The sequence below is a fragment of the Lepus europaeus genome, chromosome 4 (genome assembly GCF_033115175.1).
Source record: "Lepus europaeus isolate LE1 chromosome 4, mLepTim1.pri, whole genome shotgun sequence".
Classification (NCBI taxonomy): Eukaryota; Metazoa; Chordata; class Mammalia; order Lagomorpha; family Leporidae; genus Lepus; species Lepus europaeus.
The window spans coordinates 144,910,027-144,929,622 of NC_084830.1; the positions used below are offsets into that span (position 1 = coordinate 144,910,027).

At 50.7% G+C, this 19,596-nt stretch overlaps 1 protein-coding gene across 1 annotated transcript; it reads left to right on the top strand.

The window, feature by feature from the left end:
• Window positions 1-2,116: 2,116 nt before the first annotated feature.
• Window positions 2,117-10,218, top strand: CDKN2AIPNL (CDKN2A interacting protein N-terminal like). The gene is made up of 3 exons (XM_062189139.1): window positions 2,117-2,402; window positions 3,379-3,478; window positions 9,866-10,218. Exons 1-3 carry the CDS (start codon window positions 2,164-2,166, stop codon window positions 9,875-9,877), a joined length of 351 nt encoding a protein of 116 aa, XP_062045123.1. The 5' UTR covers window positions 2,117-2,163; the 3' UTR covers window positions 9,878-10,218.
• Window positions 10,219-19,596: the final 9,378 nt, after the last annotated feature.

A 19,596-nucleotide genomic window follows, 5' to 3' on the forward strand; every position in this document is an offset into this window, starting at 1 on the left:
GGAAGTTCTAACATAAATTCCTGGGGTGGACAGAGAATGAGACCAGATGGGGGCAAGAGATGGATAAGGAATGTACAATGAAAGCAGTGGTAGCTATGTGTGTAAATTAATTTTTCATTGCCTTTAGAAATATAGCACAAAAATAAGACACCTATCTAAATAAAATAAAAATAAGACATTTAAATAAATGGAGAGACAGATCATGTTCATGGGTTGGAATATTCAATATTTACACTATTTTTGTTTTTGACAGGCAGAGTTAGACAGTGAGACAGAGAGAGGTCTTCCTTCTGTTGGTTCACCCCCCAAATGGCCACCATGGCCAGCGTGCTGTGCCGATCCCAAGCCAGGAGCCAGGTGCCTCCTCCTGGTCTCCCATGCAGGTGCAGGGCCCAAGCACTTGGGCCATCCTCCACTGCCTCCCCGGGCCACAGCAGAGAGCTGGACTGGAAGAGGAGCAACCGGGACAGAACCAGCGTCCCAACCGGGACTAGAACCTGGGGTGCCAGCGCCGCAGGCGGAGGATTTGCCTAATGAGCCACGGTGCCGGCTTACACTAATTCTAAATAAGATAGTAATTTCTGAATTTTCAATAGTTTCTTTTCAGGATTGATTTATTTATTTGAAAGGCAGAGTTAAAGAGAGAGGGAGGGAGGGAGAGAGAGATGGATCTTCCCTTTGCTGGTTCACTCCTCAAATGGCTGGAGCTGGGTCAGGCTGAAGCCAGTAGCCAGGAGCTTCATTGAGGTCTCCCACCTGGGTGGCAGGGGTCACTTGGGGCATCATCTGCTCCCTTCCAGGGTTATCAGCAGGGAGCTGGGGCCCAAGTGGAGCAGTGGGGACTACAGCCCGTGCTCCTATGGGACGCCGGCAGCGCAGGTGCAGCTTCACCTGCTGCCTGTCACGATGCCCACCAGAATACACAGATTCAATCTGATCCCAGCATGTGTTTGTCTAGACACGGACAAGCTGATGCTAAAATCAGTATCAAAAAGCAACAGCTACGACGGCCAACACAACCTCAAGGAAGAACCTGGGGGCGGGGCTCACAGGCTAACAAGCTTCCTGAGTCTCCTCCCAGCCCTACCGCCCAAGTGCGGTGGGGTGGTGTGCGTTTGCTTTCCACGTTTTCATATGGAAGGAGGAGGAGAAAACGGTGAGGAGGGGGAGAAAGACCTAGTTCCCATTACCAAGTACCCCACGCTGGTGCCGGTGCTGTGGTGTAGTAGGTAAAGCCGCCACCTGCAGTGCCAGCATTCCCTTTGGACACTGGTTCGAGACCTGGCTGCCCCACTTCTGATCCAGCTCTCTGCTGTGGCCTGGGAAAGGAGTAGAAGATGGCCCAGGTCCTTGGGCCCCTGCACTCGAGTGGGAGACCCGGAGGAAGCTTCTGGCTCCTGGCTTCCGGTTGGCCCAGCTCTGGCCGTTGTAGCGATGTGGCGAGTAAACCAGTGGATGGAAGACCTCTCTGCCTCTCTGTAACTTTGCCTTTCAAATAAATTAATTAATTAAAAAACAAAAACCAGAATACCCCACGCTCAGGAAACACAGGAAGCTTGCGTGGAGCCCCGTCTCGGCCGTGAGCGCCTTGAGTTCCCTCACGCAAAGGTCGTCTCACCGCTCCACGCCAGAAGGAGGGGGCCTGTTGGTGCACTTTGGGGTCCTTACAGCATTACGCATGTCCGAGCGGGTTTCTGTGGGCACACAGCTGGGCCCCCACCCGCGTGGGGTGTGGAGACCCCCGGGGACCGACCCGAGCTACACGTCCAAGCGCCCAGAACGGAAGGCGTCCGCTTCGCTCGGGATGGGGCGGCGCCTGGGGCCGCCTGGCCTCCAGAGGACACGGCCTGGCTCCGGCCAGCTTCGGTGTGCCGACCGTGCTTGGGGCGGTGGCGGGCTCAGGTGTCCCACCAGCTGCCCGCGGGGTTCACCGCAAACCCGGGACCCCGGCGGGGCGGACTCTCGCCGGCGCCGCGGGGCGCCGGGTTTAGACACCGCGCGCGGCAGGCGCCACCCGCGCAGGCCGCCGGGCCCGGCGAGGGCGCTCCAGGCCGGGCCTCCGGAGCAGTCGCGCGCCGCCGGGGCCGCTCTAGCCGGCGGGCAGGCGCGCGCTGCACCTCGGGAAGGCGGCGGGCTGCTCCAGCCCTCGGCGTCGCGGGCGCCATGGTAGGTGGCGAGGCTGCCGCCGCGGTGGAAGAGCTGGTGTCGGGCGTGCGGCAGGCGGCCGACTTCGCGGAGCAGTTCCGCTCCTACTCCGAGAGCGAGAAGCAATGGAAAGCCCGCATGGAATTCATCCTGCGCCACCTGCCCGACTACCGCGACCCGCCCGACGGCGGCGGCCGCCTGGACCAGCTGCTGTCTCTGTCCATGGTGTGGGCCAACCACCTCTTCCTGGGCTGCAGGTGCGGATCCCCGCCCCCGGCCTCTCGCCCGCGCCGCAGCCGGGCCTGGCCTGACCGCCCCCGGACACACTGTGACATCTCTGGGCCTCGGTTCCTCGCTTGGTAAACGGGTGGTTGCGGTGACTCCGATAGTTCAAGGTGGATGAGCTCAGTGGATGGGGTGCTGGAAGGTTGAGCTGCTATTCCTGTTCCTGCTGTCGTTAGCTGAACGACCCCCGTGGCAAAGTGCCTTTGTAACCTGCTAGCTCCTTGCACTCGTGGGTTTTACAGGTGAAACGGCTTTGGGAGGGCCCTGCCTCTCCAGGACGGTGGCCCTTAGCTTTTTGTCCGCACTGCCCAGCCTGCCGAATCCTCAGCTGGGGCCGGTGAGAACCTCACTGCCTTTGCGCCAAGATCCCCGAAGCCCACTGCGTCCTGAGGACGCCTGCGGAGCCTGCTGTTGAGTGCCTGATAAGGCAGCAAAGCCAGAGTTCCCCGAACCCTTTTACTGGACAGTTTCTCACAGCGTTCCTGATTCTGTAGCTGTTACGGCTGCCTCACTGGTCACCTGGCCTCTCTAGGCCTGAGCCACTTGGTTTTGCTTCCTAAGCTGGGTTTGGTTGGAATAATGCGGGGAAGCAAGCCAGGCCCTTCCACCCATTCTATAGTTTTTGGGAGTCCCTGGGACATCGTGGTCCACGAGGTCCAAGGTCTGACAAATGCTATTTGCATTAAAGCAGCATGCCGCGTATTTAAAAAACTTCTTTGTTTTTGCTCCTCATACCATATCCAAGAATATATACTGCTAGATATACGTGCCACGGTTGTGAATCTGCAAACACCTGTTCCATCGGTTTGCCTTGTATCCGGGAGCGGGAAGGGCCCATCCCAGTGCTACGATGTGTAGGTTTCCCCAACAGTTTCCTGTCAGTCTCCTGATACCCACAGGACAAGTCAGGCTTCCAAGGTTTTTACCTTACTCCTTTTTATTATGCAGTTACAATAAAGACCTTTTAGACAAGGTGATGGAAATGGCTGATGGGATTGAAGTGGAAGACCTGCCACAGTTCACTACAAGAAGTGAATTAATGAAAAAGGTAAATAGGATTTCCAAGTATATTTGACAAAATGGGGTAGTTCATGGTCTGTAACAGAGCACATGATTTTTTCCTAATATTTACTTATTTATTTATTTTTATTTGAAAGAGCAACAGAGCGGGAGGAAGATATCGTCCATGTGCTGCCATACTCTCCTCTTGTCTGCAGTAGCCAGGGCTGGGCCAGGCCAAAGCCGGGAGCCTGGAGCTCCATCTGGGTCTCTCATATGGGTGGCTGGGACCCAAATACTTGGGCCACCCTCTGCTCCTGTCCCAGGTGCATTAGCAGGGAGCTAGGTGGGAAGGGGAGCGGCTGTGATGTGAATTGACTCTGATACGATGCGGGCTGCCAGGGTCACCAGCGGCGGCCTAACCTGCTGCATCCCAACGTGGTTGTTTACTGCCCCGAAGATGAGGCCTTTCATTTTGATTTTCCTGTAATTTGTAAACTTTTCATAATCAGGTAATAATTCTGTCAGGAAAATTACACACTGGTGGTGAAGCAACATGTGAACACTCTTCAGTTTGTCTAGGAACATTGTTTTGAGTATTTTGCTTGAGCTTCAAGAAAATGTTGACTAGTGTGCCACAGTTGGTAACAGAATAATTCGTTAGCTCAGCAAGTGAGGGCAGGACCAGATTTGGCCTCTTGGACATCTGATGTGCTGATAAGAATATGGCTGGAGGGGCCGGCACTGTGGTATAGCGGGTAAAGCCGCCACCTGCAGTGCTGGCATCCCATATGGGCGCTGGTTCTGGTCCTGGCTGCTCCACTTCCGATCCAGCTCTCTGCTATGGCCTGGGAAAGCAGTAGAAGATGGCACAAGTCCTTGGGCCCCTGCACCCGCATGGGAGGCCCAGAAGAAGCTCCTGGCTCCTAGCTTTAGATTGGCAGAGCTCTGGCTGTTGTGGTCATCTGGGAGTGAACCAGTGGATGGAAGACCTCCCCCCCCCCTTTGCCCTCCAAATAAATAAATAAATCTTAAAAAAAAAAAAAAAAAAAAAACCGTAGTGTGGCTGGAGCCACGCCCCAGTGCTGGAGCTGTTCTCTGTGCCTAGGCTGTATGAGGCTGTGGACTCTGCCCAGGAGCTTTGCCTCGGGGCTGGGCCTGTGGAGAGTGTGGCAGAGAGAACCTCAGGATGGGCCGGCATCCTGGCTACATTTCAGCATCCCTCCCCAGATGTGCTTCCCTGGGCGACACAGTGAGTTGCTCCCATAGCTCCCAGAGTTCTTTGGGCACTTGAGCCAGGTCTGTTTGAGAGCAGACTGTGACGTGGGTGGTGCCTTGAGTTTTAGTCCTTATAACTTCAAACCTAGAGAGGCACACTGCGGAGCAGAAAATCTCCACAAAACTGATCAAACGGCAGAAGCTGGGGCCCATTTGTAGTTCTAACCTCTGAGGCCTGGGTAAGTCCTTTTACCTCCGTAGGAGTTTGTTTGGGAAGGCAGGGTATATAGCCATCTTCTTTTGATGAGTTCAAGAAATTAAATTCTCAGCTGCCCAGAAAATATTTGACTTGCAAACCAGTATATATCCTGGTGGATTTCAGATGGTGTTTCTTTCTTTCTTTCTTTCTTTTTTTTTTTTTTAAGATATATTTATTTATTTGAAAGTCAGAGTTAACAGAGAGAGAGATGGAGAGCCAGAGACAAACAGAGGTCTTGCATTCGCTGGAGCTATGCCGATCTGGAGCCAAGAGCCAGGAGCTTCCCCTGGGTGTCCCATGAGGGTGCAGGAGCCCAAACACTTGGACCATCCTCCACTGCTTTCCCAGGCTATAGCAGAGAGCCGGATTGGAAGTGGAGCAGCCGGGACTCGATCTGGTACCCATGTGGGATCCTGGCACTGCAGGTGCCGGCTTTATCTGCTACTCCCACAGCACTGGCCCCCAGAAGGTGTTTCTTAAAAAAAAAGTTTCTTTTGTTTATTTGTTTTTAATAAATTTATTTGAAAGGCTAACAAGAGAGATGTTCCATCCTGTGGTTCATGCCTCAGATATCCACAACAGCTGGGGCTGGGCCAGGCTCAAGCCAGAAGCAGCTCCATCTGGGCCTCCTACAGGGTGGCTGGGGCCCAAGTACTTGGGCCATCTTCTGCTGCTTTCCCAGATGCACGTAGCAAGGAGCTGGGCTGGAACCAGAGTAGCGGAGACTTAAACCGGCATTCTGATTTGGGACAGTAGTGTTCCAAGTGGTGGCTTTAACCCCCTGTGCCACAGCTCCGTCCTCTTTTAGTTTTTAACTTGAACTTGAAGTCAGAAGCTTCAGGTTGATGTTCAAGCTTCCGTTTTGCTTTTAAAATCAGCTGTTAGCAGGAAGCTACTGTTTTTACCCATGTAACTATGTGAATTGGGAATTTGACTTTGGGGAACCATGACAGGGGCCATGATGTTTAACAATTGCTGGGTAGTCCCTGTCCCATAGTGGTACAGTTCTTGGGGCCCAGCCGGGGAGGGGCGGTGGCTGCTGGAGAGTACCTGGTAGGGCAGAGCAGGCAGGGAACAGGGCGTACCTTCATTTGCCCGCAGCTGTGTACCTTCATTTTCCCTTGCTTTTTGTCCCTAAGAGGTTTTCTCCCTTCTCGGGTTTGTTTCTGTTTTATCAGTTGTCCTTGATGGTTCTCTGTCATGTGTTTTCTGAAAGGTAGAACTAGACTCTGTCCAGTCATGCTGAGCTGCTGAGAGATCAGAATATTTCATCATGTTTGGGTGCAAACCCCAAGAGGTGATGTGTGTTCCAAACATTGTCCTTAGACCAGTGTGGAGTGTGTGTGGGTAGTGTGTAAGGGTCTGTCTGAACTGTTAAACATCATAAAAGGGTCTTGTACCTCAAAATGTACAGATCTCTGGCCTGAGATGTGTATATTCTTTAAAGATTTACTTTATTTGAAGGCAGAGTTACAGAGATACAGGAAGAGACAGAAAAAGAGAGACATCTTCCATCTGCTGGTTCATTCCCCAAATGGCTGTAACCGCCAGGGCTGGGCAAGATGGAAACCAGGAGCCAGGAGCTTCTTCCCGGTGGATACAAGGGCCAAAGTACTTGGGCCGTCCTCGGCTGCTTTCTCATGACATTAGCAGGGAGCTGGATTGGAAGTGGAGCAGCTGGGACTTGAACTGGTGCTCACATGGGCTGCCGGCACTGCAGGTGGCAGCTTTACCTGCTGCACCACAGTGTCAGCCCCAGGATGTGTATTCTTGACAGTGTCCTGCACACAGTGTCTCCAGAGGGCTCCTAGGCATGATCTGAGCATCCTGGAACCAGCACCGCCATCACTTAATCAGTCATTTGCAGTTAGGACCTGCTGACGCCTGCACAGAGGCCACATTTCTGTAGCATTTTTGAATTATGCATGTTGCAACTTGCTTCAAATAAAACTTACATTTTCTTAGTAACTAAGTTTAATTTTAGACTGTTGATGCCACCAAAATGATATTCGGCTGCTCCTACACTGAGCTTTGCCAGTTGTTAAGAGTCTTCTAGATAAGCCCATCCTGAGAGCAAGTCATGTGGTCTGTGAGCCACAGCGGATTTGTATGGTGATGGAGGCTGCGCCTGTCTGGTGATGGTCACCTTGAGAACCCACTGGGAGGAGCCACTGGATTTTGTGGCCACGTTGGTCCCTGGCCTGTCGTTTGCATGTATAGTGGAGGCTGGCAAGCATTGGGCCATACTGCCAAGACTGAGAGCAGAGAAATCTCTTATGTCAAGCTGTGCACCTGCAAACATCTATTGTTACTCCTGAAATTGATCCTCAGCTCTAAAATTAGAGTTGAGTTGGGTTTTAAAGCTAGCTAGCAAGTGGAAATTAATCTTCTGGCATCTCAGAACCCGACATTGATGACTTAAGAGACATAAACTCATGAAGTAAAATTCTGCAGATACATGATGGCTGTTCTGCAGTTTTAAGGCAAGAACATCTCTTCTGTGTGTCTGACTTTTTTGGGGGGGAAGTCTGAGAAAAGAAATGAGAGTTGGTCTCTGACAGGTGGGATTTGTCCAAAAGTTGCAGTGTATGATACTGTTTTCTTTTTTAAAGAATTATTTTATTTATTTGAAAGACAGAGTTACAGAGAGGTAGAGACAGAGAGGTCTTCCATCTGCTGGTTCACTCCCCAGATGGCTGCAACAGCTGGAGCTGCGCCGAGCTGAAGCCAGGAGCCTAGAGCTTCTTCCGGGTCTTCCACGTGGGTGCAGGGGCCCAAGGACTTGGGCCATCTTCTACTGCTTTCCCAGGCCATAGCAGAGAGCTGGATCGGAAGTGGAGCAGCTGGGACTCAAACCGGCGCCCATATGGGATACTGGCACTTCAGGCCAAGGCTTTAACCCTCTGTGCCACAGCACCAGCCCTGATACTGTTTTCTTTTGAAAGAGGCGACTTCGGGCCGGCGCCGTGGCTCAACAGGCTAATCCTCCGCCTTGCGGCGCCGGCACACCGGGTTCTAGTCCCGGTCGGGGCACCGATCCTGTCCCGGTTGCCCCTCTTCCAGGCCAGCTCTCTGCTGTGGCCAGGGAGTGCAGTGGAGGATGGCCCAAGTCCTTGGGTCCTGCACCCCATGGGAGACCAGGAGAAGCACCTGGCTCCTGCCATCGGAACAGCGCGGTGCGCCGGCCGCAGCGCGCTACCGCGGCGGCCATTGGAGGGTGAAACAACGGCAAAAGGAAGACCTTTCTCTCTGTCTCTCTCTCTCACTGTCCACTCTGCCTGTCAAAAAAATAAATAAAGAAAGAAAGAAAGAAAGAAAGAGGCGACTTCGAACCCAAACAATCTCAGATCTCTAATTAGCATCCCTGGAAGCCTGCCAGCAGCCTTTGTGGGTGCCCCACTTACCCATTAACGAATGATAATTAACAGACAGTGGCGGCAGGCTCAGGAAGGGTGTCATTGCTGACTCTCAGAGTTAAGGCAATGTCTTAATCAAGGAGTTAGAGGAGTGAGTGGGAAGCTGACATGAGTGGCTCGAAGAAAGAAGCTGTCAACTGAATTACGTGGTCCATTTCCTATGAACACTCTTATCCCAAGAAGAAAAACTTATTTGGAAAGTGGCTGTGTATGAAAAGTGAATGTTAGAAAAGGTGTGCATCGTGTCCTGCATCTCAAGGGTCTCTGTGCCTGTGTCTGTGTGGGTGACCCCACGTGTGCCTGCATCTCGAGGGTCTCCTTGCATGTGTCTGTGTGGGTGACCCCACATGTGCCTGCATCTCAAGGGTCTCTGTGCATGTGTCTGTGTGAGTGACCCCACGTGTCCTGCATCTCGAGGGTCTCTGTGTGTCATGTCTGTGTGAGTGACCCCCTGGTGCAATTCCTGCTACTCCCTGGGATGCCACAGTTGCAGTGTTGCAAGGTGGCCAGTATGGGTGTGTGTTTGAAAAGATTAAACCTGTTGTTGAGTTACCAGAGGGCTTGAGTCCCATGGTACATGCTCAGTGGAGCTATCTTTGTCTCTTTATCCACCGGAAGTAAAGCCAGAAAAGTTGGGTCCAGCCCCATGGGGCAGCACCAGTAACAGCCAAGCCAGCGGCAGCTGCAGTGCTGGTGTGTTGCTGGTCTGGCCACCCGAGACTCGAGAGGTGGCTTAGGTGCCTCTCTGCTCTGCGGTTAAGCTGCTCCCTTGGAGACCCTGCGTTCCGCTCAGAGGAGAAGCACGTCCTGCAGTTGGCTTCTTTCGCTGAGGCCTTCTTTTCCCTCCTCCCCATCTCTTCAGGACTGACTGCTCAGCTGGGAAATAGGTCAAACCTTGAAATTTCTGATTACTAAAAAGACTGATTCACTCGTACTGCTAGATGTTAAGGAAATCCATTCAAATACAAGGTGACAGCCAAAGTGATTTCTTCACACCCTACTTTAAAGTTGTCTGAAGCCAAGTTTAAATTCAGCAAAGGTGCTACAGTCCTCAGAAACCCTGAAGTTGCCCACTCTGTGAAGACAGGCATTTACAGCTTCTAATAGTGTGAAATCCAGAAATGCCTCACCTTCGCATCCCCTAAATAGCCTGACTCCCTGTGCAGTGCTGTGAATTACTACCTGAATCGAATGCTTCTCATTTAGAACAGCAAGTGTTTGTGTGATTCTGCCTTTCGAGCACTCACTGTAGTGTACACCAGGAAAAGTATCGTTGAGTTATTTCCGTTACCACTTTAGATTTTGAGCATTTATTGATTGTAAGCAACAGGAAAGTGAAGCACTGGCTTCCAAATGGATGGTGTGGTCACTGCTTTGCCAAACCTTCTCATCTGTAGTAAAATGTTAATAGTTTCTAAGTATGCTTTCTGTCTGGGTAGTACCTAAATAAATGTTGCATCTCTGCTCCGTCTGTCTTTTATGAAGATGAATTAGATTCCCTGGACTACATGGCTACATAACTCTTTCTTTTTTTTCCCCCTAGCATCAAAGCTAAGACGGAAGATTAACGTAGTGTCATCATGAGCTGCAGGCTTACAAAGGAGGCTGGGACAAGTGTGACACTGACCACAGAGCTCTGGAGACTGCTGGGACTGCCAACAGAAAGAGGCAGGTGGAATGACAGGGAGCCTGTCTCAGCTGGCTTTTTCCAAGTCCTCGCCCTTTGAGTAGCTGTCACTGTAACAGTGTGCATGGATATTTATGTATTTATAGATCATGCCGTCTGAGGTGAACTCAACAACATTGTACGAGCCCTCTTTCCTGTTGTTTTATAAATGCCAAACTTTTTGTTTAAAATGCTCTTTTTAAATATATTAATGTAATAATGGCAGGTAATGATTTTATAATTTGGATTTTTCCACAGTGTACCTGTAAGCGTGGCTCTGTTTTATGGCTTTTTTTGCACTGTTGCAAAGCAAATCCTTGATTCCCTCATCAACCTGAGCTTTATCCTGTACCTACTTACCCCTCACTGGCACTCACACTAGTGGTTTTTTTTAGGAAATGAGAATCAAACCCTAGGCCTGAGGCACCCTGCAATTAAGGGAAGAGGCAGTCTACAGAACAGCCCGCCCTCATCGGGGCTCGGTCAGGTTCCCGCCTGTGCAGCTGCCCGTGTGGGCTCCACAGGGCTCAGGCCACCCCGGGGAGCCCACTCTTTTTCCCTGAGGCTTAGGTTTCAGCTTGAGGAATTGCCTTGCGTGTACTTAACAAATACTTGAGTGCCGTCCTGCTTGGCTGTAAAATTTGTGAATATTCCCTTTTTAATGTATTTATTCCATTCCTCTCTCTTCGCTATTAAGTCATAAATATGCTCCAGGCATAAATCCCGGGGAAGGGCCTTCATCTTGGGGCAGCATTGTCAATAGTGCAGGATTCTCACAGCAGTGGCAGGCTCTGTGTGCAGTATTGGCGATAGTGGTGAGCGAGACGCTGGGCCTTGCCAGCTTAGTCTGCGGGAGGGCTGGCATAGCTAGTGGAGCGCCGGCTGCAGACTCTTGCCTGCAGCTCTAGGGAAGGGCCGGCAGCACGCCGTGGGTGGGCCACAGCTTTGGGCAGCTTCTAGTGTCAGTCTCTGGAGCGACCCCTGGGATGGCCTGAGTGAGGCAGGCAGGATCTCTGTGTGTAACCGTGTAACCGGGACAAGCCTTTCCTACCTGGAAAATGGGGTCACAGAAGTAACAGAGGAGCTGCCACGAGGCTGAAGATAGCAAAGGTCAGAGGTCAAGCACAGAGCTCAGTGACCTCAGCGTCACCTCTTCCTCATGTGCAGCCTAGCTTTTTCCATTCTTATTTGGACAAAGTGAACTGCAAGGCTTAAAAGATCAAATTAAGAAACAAGAAATTCACTTGAAAATGCATTTTCAACAGGTATCTCATAGATTTCATTTTATGTATATAAAGCCCCAAAGTAGAGTAATAAAGCAAATTTAAATTATAGTATGACTTCCCCAAGCTCCTGTTTGAAATGTCCTTAGTCACAGTTGTCTGATTAACTTTTCTGATTTTTTTTCTCCCGTTGTTTCCTAAGCTTAAAGTGCTTGTTTTATTTCTTGTCTTTTGCAACCTCTGTTGCTATCTTACCTATGACATTAACTAGTATTTTAGAATTTCACCTTCTGTGTATTTCTGGAATAGAAAGTAGCAAAGCAAGCTAAGAGTCTGCATTGTAGCACTCCTTGTTGGGTAGATGAGATACCCTCCATCAGCCTTGAAATGGACCCACACTGCATGCAAGCCGCAGGGTCCTGACCAGGTGAGGCCACAGGGAGGGCCGTGGTCAAGAGTGACTGGCATCAGTGACTAAGGGGGCAGGTGTTTCGGTACCATAGATTGAGCCACTTGGAGTGTCTGCATCCCAAAAAGTGGCGGTTCAAGTCCTTGTTACTCTGCTTCTGACGCACCTCCCTGCTCACATGCTCGGGAAGATGGTGCTGGGTCGAGTGCTAGAGTCCGTGCCACCTCCACAGGAGACCCAAATGGAATTCCTGGCTTCAGCTTGGCCCAGCCCTATGGGGAGTGAACCAGTAGATTGAAGATCTGTGTGTCTCTCCATATCTGTCACTCCTTCGGAAAATAAATCAATAAATCTTGAAAACAAAAATGGGTACAGTGTTGTGGCATAGTGGTTTAAGCCTTTGCTGAACCATATCAGTGCCAGTTAGAGTCCCAGCTGCTCTGCCTTCCATCCAGGCTCCTGCTAATGTGCCTGAGAAGGCAGTGGAAGGTGGCCCAAGATGGCTGCTGCCACCCACAAGGGAGACCAGGGTGGACTTTTGGCTCTTGGCTTCGACCTGGCTGTTGTGGCCATTTGGGGAGTGAATCAGCAGGTGGAACCGCTCTCTCTCCTTCTCTCTCTTGCTTTGTGCTACAAATAAATAATGATGCATTCTTCTGTACCAAGCTACACCCAGAAAATTGCGTTCTGAAACTAGTCTGTGGCCTGCTTGGTCCTTCCCCCTCTCAGAGGTAAGGGTTACCCTGAACTTCCCCAGGTCCCACTTGAACCACTGAGGGTCCAGGGAGGAATCCTAATGACCACTGCCCAACCCCAGAGGCCTTGCAGTACCTAGTGAAGCACCACTGGCCCATCTGAGAAGACAGCGCCTTGCCCTGCACGTCAGGGTGCTAGGTGCTACCTTCCCTCTCCAGGTCTGCCGGACTCAACCTTAGGCATCCCCACGCCCTGGCACTTCTAGTCAGGCTCTCATTCTTTTTTTTTTTTTCTTTTTGACAGGCAGAGTTAGACAGTGAGAGAGACAGAGAGAAAGGTCTTCCTTCTGTTAGTTCATCCCCGCAAATGGCCGCTATGGCTGGTGCGCTGTGCCTATCCAAAGCCAGGAGACAGGTGCTTCTCCTGGTCTCCAATGTGGGTGCAGGGCCCAAGGACTTGGGCCATCTTCTACTGCCCTCCCGGGCCACAGCAGAGAGCTAGACTGGAAGAGGAGCAACTAGGACAGAATCCAGCGCCCCAACCAGGACTAGAACCCAGGGTGCCGGCGCTGCAGGCAGAGGATTGGCCTAGTGAGCCGTGGTGCCGGCCTCATTCTTGAGCACACAGTTCAGGAACCCTTCTGACTGGGGAAATACAGAGTGAACAGCTCTTGAGATGCAACAGTTTTAGAACCTAACGAAGCTTTTAGTCTCCTGGAAATTGCTTCATTCAGCTTTTTTTTTTTTTTTTTTTTTTTTTAAGACTTATTTATTTGAAAGGCCGAGTTACAGAGAGGCAGAGGCAGCAAGAGACAGAGAGGTCTTCCGTCCTCTGGTTCACTCCCCAAAAGGCAACAGCTGGAGCTGGCCAAAACCAGAAGCCTGGCACTCCAGCTGGCTCTCCCACGGGTGTGGCAGGGACCCAAGTACTCGGGTCATCTTCCAGCTGCTTTCCTGGGCTCATTAGCAGGGAGCTGGATCGGAAGTGGAGCAGCCTGAACCCAAACTGGTGCCCATAAGGATGCCAGTGTGCAGGTGGGGGCTTAACCCTCTGTGCCACATTGGCCCTAGCATGTTCCTTTCACTTTAAGCATGGCCTTTACTCAGGGGACAGGTTAAATGGCAGACAGCTTGTCCCAAAACTTTTTCCTGGACTGACTGCATTCTGTATCATTCTGGCTGAGAATTTCGGGCCCCAGCTTACTATCTACTTCCCCTTAAATTAGCTGTTTCCAACAGCTCAGGTAGGGGGGCTGGTGTTGTAGCACAGGTTAAACCATCACTTCCTATGTTGGTAGCCTATAATGGTGCCCTGGTTCCAGTCCCAATTGCTCCTCTTCTGATCCAGCTCCCTGCTAACGTGCCTGGGAAAACCGCTGAAGGTGGCCCAAGTGACTGGGCCACTGCCATCCACATGAGAGACCCTGATGGAATTCCTGGCTCCTGGGTGTTGTGTTTTGGAGAATGAACCAGCAGATGGACGATCTTTCAATTAAATCATTTTAAAACAACAACAAAAAACTCAGGTGGTAGACTGTGACTCTTACTTTCTGTATTTACCAAATGACTTTTTTTATTTTTAAATAAAAGGGAATGAAAGGGAAAGTTACAAAGAGAGCTTCCGTCTACTGGTTCACAACCCAAATGGCCACAGTGACTGGGACTGGGCCAAGTGGAAGCCAGGCACTCCATCTGGGTCTCCCACATGGGTGGCAGGGGCCCAAGAACTCGGGCCATCTTCCACTGCTTTCCCAGGTGCATTAGCAGGGAGCTGGATAGGAAGTGGTGCAGCAAGGACTCAGGCTCATTTGCGATGTGTGTGCCACAATGCCAGCACCCTGTTTTCTACTTTTACAATAAGAAACAATGCGATTTACAGCGTCCAAGAGTAGTCGGAGCTTGGACCCTGGAGGTCCTCTGTTGTCCCATAGGCCTTTTGCTCAGGCCTCTGATGCACAGCCAAAGGCTGTCAGGAAAGCAGATCCCCACCTTTGGCTCTTGGAGTCTGAGCCCCCACTGGGTCTGGAGTGACTGGCCCGTTTCAAGCTGCTCTGTGCAAAAGACCTGGCTCAAGTCAAAGAGCAAATGTGTAAGCGCTACCAAAAGCCAGGCGGGGAACGTTTCCCAGAGACTCAGCGCCCTCCCTGGCATCAGGCCCTGGCCGCCCTTCCTGGTCGTGCTGGCTTGCAGAAGACCCCTTATACCCCCGCCTCCCACCCAGGACGTCCAGCTGACATCACAGGACGCTGTCACCTGAAACCACAGCCATCATGCCTGCTGCAACACAGCAAGATGAATAATTTAGCTTCTCCTGGAGGGGTTATTTCCGAGCCTGTAGCTGAGCCTGGTGATACTGGGTGGAGTCTCCGGATTCCTCCCTGGTCTCTGCCCATTATGATTATCAGGACAACCAAAAGCCATCTTTTTCCTATTGGAAGTGGAAAGTTGTCTGACTCGGGAGGCGGCAGTTGGTGAGCAGCTTCCTGTTCCTTGTTTTCTTTGTAGCAGAAACTTTCCAGCTCGGTTTTGTACACTGAGTTTGTACAGGGCAGCCAAAGGGCTGCAGCCTCTCTGCTGTTTTCTTAGTGGGAGTGCTGCTAGTCCAGTTCAGCTGGTGGGCTGTGGCATTCTTGGCAAAAGGTCTTGTTTGTAAAGGACGGAGGGAAGAAGTCAACTGCATCCTTTGGGTTCCTAACAGGAAGCAGCACAACCAACCCTTTGCTCTTGGCAGCCTTCAAGACACAGTGGATAATCCCTTCCTCATTCCGACAAAGGTGACTAAATGGTTTAGCTTGATGGAGCCTGAAGGGATCGTCATAGTAACCGGCTCTGGTCCCTTTTACCTAAGGTCCCAGCCCAGGTGCATGGGATGGGTGTGACTTCCAGGTACAACTAGAGGTCAGCTGATCACCCCCGAGGCTCCAGAGGGCCATCTGGTACCAGGCCCATCCCCACGCACCTACTTGCCCTCTTCGTCCAGAACACACTGTGTGTTAGCGTCTTGGGAAATGTATTAATCCAGGAGCTGTGATCATAAGAGCATCATGTGGTTAAATTCAGCACTCATAAAATGGCAGAGTTCCATGTGCAAGCTTCTCACCAAGTGTGAACGTCCATACACCAACGAGGAAGCCCGGAGCTCAAGTCCTTCCAGGGTCACCACTGAAAAGCTAATGTTGTGCTGTGGGATGGTCACACACCCACCAAGGTTTGTAGAAAGCAGAGCTCATGCATCCTTTTGGCACAGCTGATGTTTCCTTTGAGTGGAGACTTTCCTGTTTCAAAAGCTGCAGTGAAGATAGGAAGAACTTGTCCCTAGCCTGTGGACTTTAATCTTTTTTTTTTAAAAAAGATTGATTTATGGCTGGCGCCGCAGCTCACTAGGCTAATCTTCCGCCTGCGGTGCCAGCAACCCGGGTTCTACTCCCGGTTGGGGCGCTGGATTCTGTCCCGGTTGCTGCTCTTCCAGGCCAGCTCTCTGCTATGGCCCGGGAAGGCAGTGGAGGATGGCCCAAGTCCTTGGGCCCTGCACCCGCATTGGAGACCAGGAGGAAGCACCTGGCTTCTGGCTTCGGATCAGCGCAGAACACCAGCCATAGCGGCCATTTGGGGGTGAACCAACAGAAAAAAGGAAGACCTTTCTCTTTGTCTGTCTCTCACTGTCTAACTCTGCCTGACAAAAAAAAAAAAAAAAAAACTGATTTATTTACTTGCAAGTTACACAGAAAGGAAGAGATCTTCCATCCGCTGGGTTACTCCTAGCTACAGCACCCAGGGTTGGGCCAGGCCAAAGCCAGAGTCAGGAGGCTACTCTGGATGTCCCATGTAAGGGCAGGGCCCAAGCACTTGGGCCATCCTCCACTGCTTTCCCAGGTGCATTAGCAGGGAGGTGGATCCCAGTTGAAAAGATAGGTCTCTAGGGGCCGGCACTGTGGCGCAGTGGGTTAATGCCCTGGCCTGAAGCACCAGCAGCCCATATAGGCACCAGTTCGAGACCCGGCTGCTCCACTTCTGATCCAGCTCTCTATGGCCTGGGAAAGCAGTAGAAGATGGCCCAAGTCCTTAGGCCCCTGCACCCACGTGGGAGACCTGGAAGAAGCTCCTGGCTCCTGGCTTCGGATCGGCACAGCTCTGGCTGTTGAGGCCAACTGGAGGGTGAACCATTGGATGGAAGACTCTCTCTCCTTCTTTGCCTCTCCTCTGTGTAACTCTGACATTCAAATAAATAAATCTTTAAAAAAAAAAAAAAGGTCTCTTGGGCACTAAGTTAATCCTCCGCCTGCGGCGCCAGTACCCCATATGGGCACTGGGTTCTAGTCCCAGTTGCTCCTCTTCCAGTCCAGCTCTCTGCGGAGGCCCGGGAAAGCAGTGGAGGATGGCCCAAGTGCTTGGGCCCCTGCACCCGTGTGGGAGACCAGAAAGAGGCTCCTGGCTCCTGGCTTCGGATCAGCGTAGCTCTGGCCATTGCAGCCATTTGGGGGGTGAACCATCGGATGGAAGACGTTTCTCTCTCTCTCACTATCTGTAACTCTGTCAAATAAATAAAAAATCTTTAAAAAAGAAAAAAGTGGCCAGCGCTGTGGCTTAACAGGCTAATCCTCCGCCTTGCGGCGCTGGCACGCCGGGTTCTAGTCCCGGTTGGGGACCCGGATTCTATCCTGGTTGCCCCTCTTCCAGGCCTGCTCTCTGCTGTGGCCTGGGAAGACAGTGGAGGATGGCCCAAGTCCTTGGGCCCTGCACCCGCATGGGAGACCAGAAGCGCCTGGCTCCTGGCTTCGGATCAGCACCATGCGCTGGCTGCAGCGGCCATTGGAGGGTGAACCAACGGCAAAAGGAAGACCTTTCTCTCTGTCTCTCTCTCTCTCACTATCCCCTCTGCCTGTCAAAAACAAAATAAATAAAAAAGAAAAAGAAAAAGATAGGTCTCAAACGGGCACTCATAAGGGATGCCAGTGTGCCAGACGGCAGCTTTACCCACTATGCCACATCTCCAGCACCTTTTCTGACATTTTTCTACCTACACAAATTCCCAAACAGTTGGCTGAGATTTTGCTGGGACTATGCACTGCTAAATTCAACAGAAAGGATTTGTAATACACATAATTAAGACCCAAAAATTTGATCCCTACCTGCCAAAACTTGAGAGAACTAAGGTAAAACATGGGTCATGTAACTGAAGTATGCTGTGAGCTCCAGGGTTCTTTTTAAACAGCACCATGTGAGTAAGTAACTAGTGAGGGCTAGTACCCTGTTTACTGTGCATAAAATGGGCTTCCATCAACATGATTAAGAATTTAGATCAGTTTCAGAAGTCATTTATATTAACAGAACCTTTTTTTTTTTTTTTTTTGACAGGCAGAGTGGACAGTGAGAGAGAGAGAAAGGTCTTCCTTTGTCCATTGGTTCACTCCCCAAATGGCCGCTGCAGCCGGTGCACTGCGCTGATCCGAAGCCAGGAGCCAGGTGCTTCTCAACAGGACCTTTTCTAGGGGTAGGGGCATCCTACAGGTTCAAAGTTATTTCCAGGAAAAAAATGGACTTAGTCATACTTCTTCATATCTGAGTATTCCTATCTAGACTTTGTATACATTCTCCTGTAATTCTTCCAAATAAATAAATCTCTTTAAACAAAAAGTGAACAACTGTATGATATAAACTTGTGAATAGAAGGTATATCTGATATTCAACCTAAAAATTAGGAATCTCAGGGCCTGCAGTGCAGGCATCATATATGGTTGCAGGTTCAAACCCCAGCTGCTCCAGCTCTCTGCTTACGGCCTGGGAAAGCAGAAGAATGATTGGGCCCCCACACTTGCACAGGAGGCCCAGAAGCTGCTCCAGGCTTCTGGCTTTGGATCAGCCCAGCTCCAGTTGTTGCTGCCATTTGGGGAGTGAATCAGCGAATGGAAGACCTCTCACTCTGTCTCTCAAATAATAAAATAAATCTTAAGGGGACGGTGATGTGTCACAGCAGGTTAAAGCCCTAGCCTGCAGCACCAGCATCACATATGGGTGCTAGGTCAAGTCCTGGCTGCTCCACTTCCCATCTAGCTCTCTGCTATGGCCTGAGAAAGCAGAAGATGGCCCAAGTCCTTGGGCCCCTGCACCTGTGTGGGAGTCTTAGAAGAAGCTCCTGGCTTCTGATTAGCACAGCTCTGGCTATTTGGAGAGTGAACCAGTGGATGGAAGATCGATCAATCTCTAATTCTACCTTTCAAATAAATAAACATTTAAAAAGAAAAAAAAGGTTGTAAGGCTGAAAACAAACCAACCATAATTAGTTCCAAGAGAGGGGACCTTCCCAGGGATTGTCTCCACATGTGGGCTCAGATCCAGTTTTGAGTGTGAATACGGGAGTTAATAAAGCTCACTGACCTCCCCACAAAGGAAGCTACACTTCCCCTGCAATTCTCAGAACCGACACGTTCTAGCTTTGGAGAGAAAACAGTGGTAAAAAGGGTGGTGCTGAAGCAGAGTCCAAACAGCATTTAATGAATGCAAGGCGAGACCCTGAGAGCTGAGTATTTAATCCAGGAGTCACTGGAGGGGATGCTGGGATCACACACCCACCCCCTGCTTGCCAAGGAACTTTTTGAAGGTGAACTTGGGCATCCCAGTTAACTCTGCTTCATGGATAGAAGCTGTAGGTGGGCCAGACCCACTGTTCCAACAGAGGACTTCTCGTGGGCTAGGATGGATATGGCAGTAAATTCCTGGGGTTACTGAAACAGCTGTTTCCACTAGGAGATAGACTACACAGGTGTTTCAACAGATTTACTTATAGATTTTCCATTTTCTGTACTATCTGAAGGCGCAGGATAACTCTGTGTTAGCTTCCCACAATACTGTGTTTTAACTTTATCCAGTAAACTAAGATGTAGGGCAACCGTTACACAACTTAGGAGATAAAACATCCCCACAAGAGAAAGCAGTTCAGTGAGCCCTGATGTTAACACATTGTCCCAGAATAAAAAGACAGGCAATTGCATTAAAAGGTAGTCTTCAAACATGTAAATTACACCAATAATGCTGCAAAGTCATCTGCCTTGCTCAAACCAGTGTAATCGGCCAACTACCAACACTGGAGTGGGTGCAGGAATTTCTGGTGACTGTCTGCAGCGATGCTCTGTGGATGGCACAGGTGCCAACTGTAGAATGGCAGAAGCTACAGAGCAAGAGCAAGTACTACATGAGGAAAGTGCCTCAACAGAGCTGGGCAGAATCAGACCAGTTATGTCTATGACTGCTCAGTTCAAAGTAATACGGTACATTCCAAATACA

Coding starts and splice junctions, on each gene's coding strand:
- CDKN2AIPNL (XM_062189139.1), top strand. CDS start 2,164: ATGGTAGGTGGCGAGGCTGCCGCCGCGGTGGAAGAGCTGGTGTCGGGC. Junction 2,403..3,378: donor CACCTCTTCCTGGGCTGCAG/GTGCGGATCCCC, acceptor TTTATTATGCAG/TTACAATAAAGACCTTTTAG.